Source organism: Vavraia culicis, assembly GCF_000192795.1.
Source record: "Vavraia culicis subsp. floridensis unplaced genomic scaffold supercont1.94, whole genome shotgun sequence".
Taxonomy (NCBI): Eukaryota; Fungi; Microsporidia; family Pleistophoridae; genus Vavraia; species Vavraia culicis.
Window position 1 is genome coordinate 1 of NW_007360697.1, and position 3,382 is coordinate 3,382.

General features: G+C 43.5%; 1 protein-coding gene across 1 annotated transcript; it reads right to left on the reverse strand.

The window, feature by feature from the left end:
* Nucleotides 1-791: 791 nt before the first annotated feature.
* On the reverse strand, nt 792-2,550 carry VCUG_02641 (uncharacterized protein; the record flags this gene model as incomplete). The annotated part of the gene is made up of 1 exon (XM_008077458.1): nt 792-2,550. The coding sequence occupies one exon, from the start codon at nt 2,548-2,550 to the stop codon at nt 799-801; it is 1,752 nt and encodes a 583-aa protein (XP_008075649.1). The 3' UTR covers nt 792-798.
* Between the last annotated feature and the right edge of the window lie 832 nt (nt 2,551-3,382).

Genomic DNA, 3,382 nt, shown 5'->3' on the forward strand with positions numbered 1-3,382 from the left:
CACAGAATCTACAATTTAGACCGCAGTATCTTGGCGAGCCTGCCATTAGATCGAACGGTTTGTTGCGGTGTAAGTTATTTTGATCAATCTTCCCACCAGAAAGAGGGTAGCGAATGCTCTACTCGCCTTAGCCTCTCAAGCGGTGCTGTGCCACTGTCTCAATTAATCGTTATCACAGTCCTGTTGATTGGTGTACATCCGTATGATGAAAAGGACATGAGGTCTTTCTTTATTGTCTCTTATCCCATCTTTTACATCTTTTCTTAGAATTTCATTCGGGAACCGTGGGTAACGCCGAGAAACCACGATGTAACAGCATTAGCAAGTATAAAGAAGTAAACGAATGATTTATCTTCGTTGTCTTGGAGAGGCTCCCATTTCCGCTAACATACGTGTAAGGATGATTTGAGGGAATGAAAAGAAGCAACAACTCAATACAAACTGCTAACATCCGTAAGGTGTGCTCATTGCCTTGCCATTCAACAAAAGGTCAAACAACAGGGCAACTGTGATCAATAAATGGCATTTGTACGAGTACCTAGGACGGTTCGGAAATAGTTGCGTATGAAACCTGGAAGTGTTGAACTGAAGATTTAACACGAAGTACGAACGACCTGTTCAGTTATTCTACCGTTCACATCGCTACTGCTCATAAATGGAGGTGCATTGAATACGAAAAACGGTTCACTTACAGGTAACGGCACAAGTTTTGGATGACATACCCGCTTAGTTGGTTTACTTGTTTTCAATCAACACACGAATTAACACAAAGAAATGAAAATAATTTAATACGCGCTCTCACAGCTTATATAGGACACGGAATGTTGGTCTACCGTGCGGACAGTTCCATGGATTATCTAACTCACTAAGATTGTAGATTATTCTATTCATTGTGCACATATTAAGTTTATCACCAATCATTATCGACATTCTGCACGCTTTGGATGCTATTTTATTGGTGAGCGATGACACCTCTCCGGTAGAAACCAGCTCCATGTAATCATTGATGTTAAACAGGTGCTTGTTGAAGGAAGGTGATGCCGTGAGCTTGTTTTCTTTTATTTCAAACAACCTGTTCAGGTTGGTGAGCATGGCTTGATCAAGTCGGTTCGGACTGGACGAATCGTCCGACAAGAGCATGCTGCTGTCTTGTACATTGATTGGCTTGAGAAGGCTTTGTTTGCTGAATTTTATGTTTTTCTTGATCATTTCAAAATTGTAGATCTCATCGACCGCGTGTTGATCAAATATCATGAGGTAACCGTTCAGTGTACCGAGGATAAATCCTTGGTTGAACTGTCCTATGACCCTCACGTTTTTAAGGTCCTTCTTCTGCACCTGAATATCTTTATCAACGTTTACCGCCACTTTATTAAATATTTCGTATATTGCTAGGTTGTCCTGCGGTACGTTTTCCTTATTATCGCTTGAATTCGGATCGAAGGACGCTTCAAATGCTAAATTCATCGTCGAGTTTGCCGCCTCTTTATCTTCTTCCGTGATTGATGGTTTGAAAACATTGACGAGGGTATCTCCCCATATTAACGTTTTATTCTCCGTTTCACCGGCATTCACTCGCAACTTTTTGTGTATCTGCTCTTCACGCCCGTGTATTTGAACGTTCTTCTCAGTGGATTCGCGAGGGCACTGGCCCAGCACTTTGTCACTGTGCTCAAAAAGGCGAGCATCGCTAAATGTCAGCTCCAACGTGCCAATTATATCATCTATGAGATCGTCATCGAGCAGAACTTCGAGCTTGTCGATCGATAGTATGTCGACTTGAACGTCCTTCAACAGCAGAACATAGAACACTCTGTCCTTAAAAAACAGGCTGAGCGTGGTTTTAAGTCTTTTTACGAGCTTTTGATTCGTAATGATGCGCTTGCCAACTAACATGAGCGGATTCTTTAGCCTGTCCAGGCTGTAAAGGAAATCAAAGGATTTTCCACGAATCGTGTGCAGACCATTCTCGGACACAAATTGAGAAAGCGTGGTGCCGTGCTTTTCAAATATTTTCCTATCGTTCACCACAAAACGAACAAAAACATTCTGGAAAACCAGAAAATCCTCGAGCATTTTCACTATTTCTGGTACTTTGAGCTTCAAGGCACTTTTTCTGACAGGAGAATTCTTGAACAGATTGTTAATCAACACCGTTGTTCCGTTCTCTCTTGCCATCCTTTGCATTGTTCCGTGCCTGTAATCGATGCATCTCGCCAGTTGTTCATCGTCTCGCTTCGTGACAATCACCAAATCGCAGATGTCCCGCAGGCTGCTTAGAAATATCCCTTTGTACCCGTAGTACTCCGTATTCATGCCGCCCAGCACCAGCTCAGTCTCCTTGGTTGTTTTGAAATAATCAATTTCGGACTCCATTCCGGTGCCGTTATCACATACCTCTATGCTCTTGGTCACACATATCACGATGCGTGTTGCCTTGGCATCCAAGGAGTTTTCGATCAGTTCCTTCAGTATCTTGGTGTAGTCGAAGACGTACTTCTGGGCCTGCAATATTTTGATCGTGTCGGTTGAAAGTTTTTTGATTGGCATACGCCGGGCCTGTGCTTACCTCTTATGTGCGCATTTTGGCGGGAAATAGCGGGAAATGGCGAGAAAGATGGATCGGCCACGGGGCAGTACTCCAACCAGGTATGAACGAGCAGTACCAAGAGGATCAGTCAAACACTCAAAGAAAATCGGTGCGCTTGCTTGGTTGTATGTGTGTGGAGATGAATAAAAGCGCATTCAGCGGGAAAAGTACGAACTGGGCTGCGATAGCGGCTAACCCGGTAAGAGAAAAAGCGATGTGGCACCCAGCAAAAAACAATGTCGCTGCGAGCAAAAAGGTATGTTCTTAACGAACAGACACACAAAACCAATACGTAAGAATTCATGCCACGCGTCAGGATCGAAACAGAGAAGCCGATGAAACCAAGGGACCAAATCGCAAACAAACTGAACAAATACTTTTACTGGTCGTGCACAGTATCGCTCAACAATGGTAAAGCAGAATCTGTGAGATAAACATCACAGAACATGACACTCCATCTCGAAGATAAGAGGGCCATTCTCACAGGTCAAACAACTAAAAAACATTCATCAACGTGTTGTACACCGACAGCAGAGAACAGCATCAATCGTCTGTTTCATTGCCTGCTGACAAGTCAACCACCACTACTTCCCTAAATTCCTTTCTTTTTTTTCGGATCGTTTTCAACATATGACACAAAAAAAGTGTTGTGTAGAACACGACTACGACCCGGCATGTCGTGAGGCGGTATACTATAGGCTCCAGTATCGCTTCCTTGAACTTTCTGAGAAGACGGCGCAGCGCGCCTACTAAAACGCTGTGGTTTCCAGCCTCTTTCTCTTTGTCCCCAAA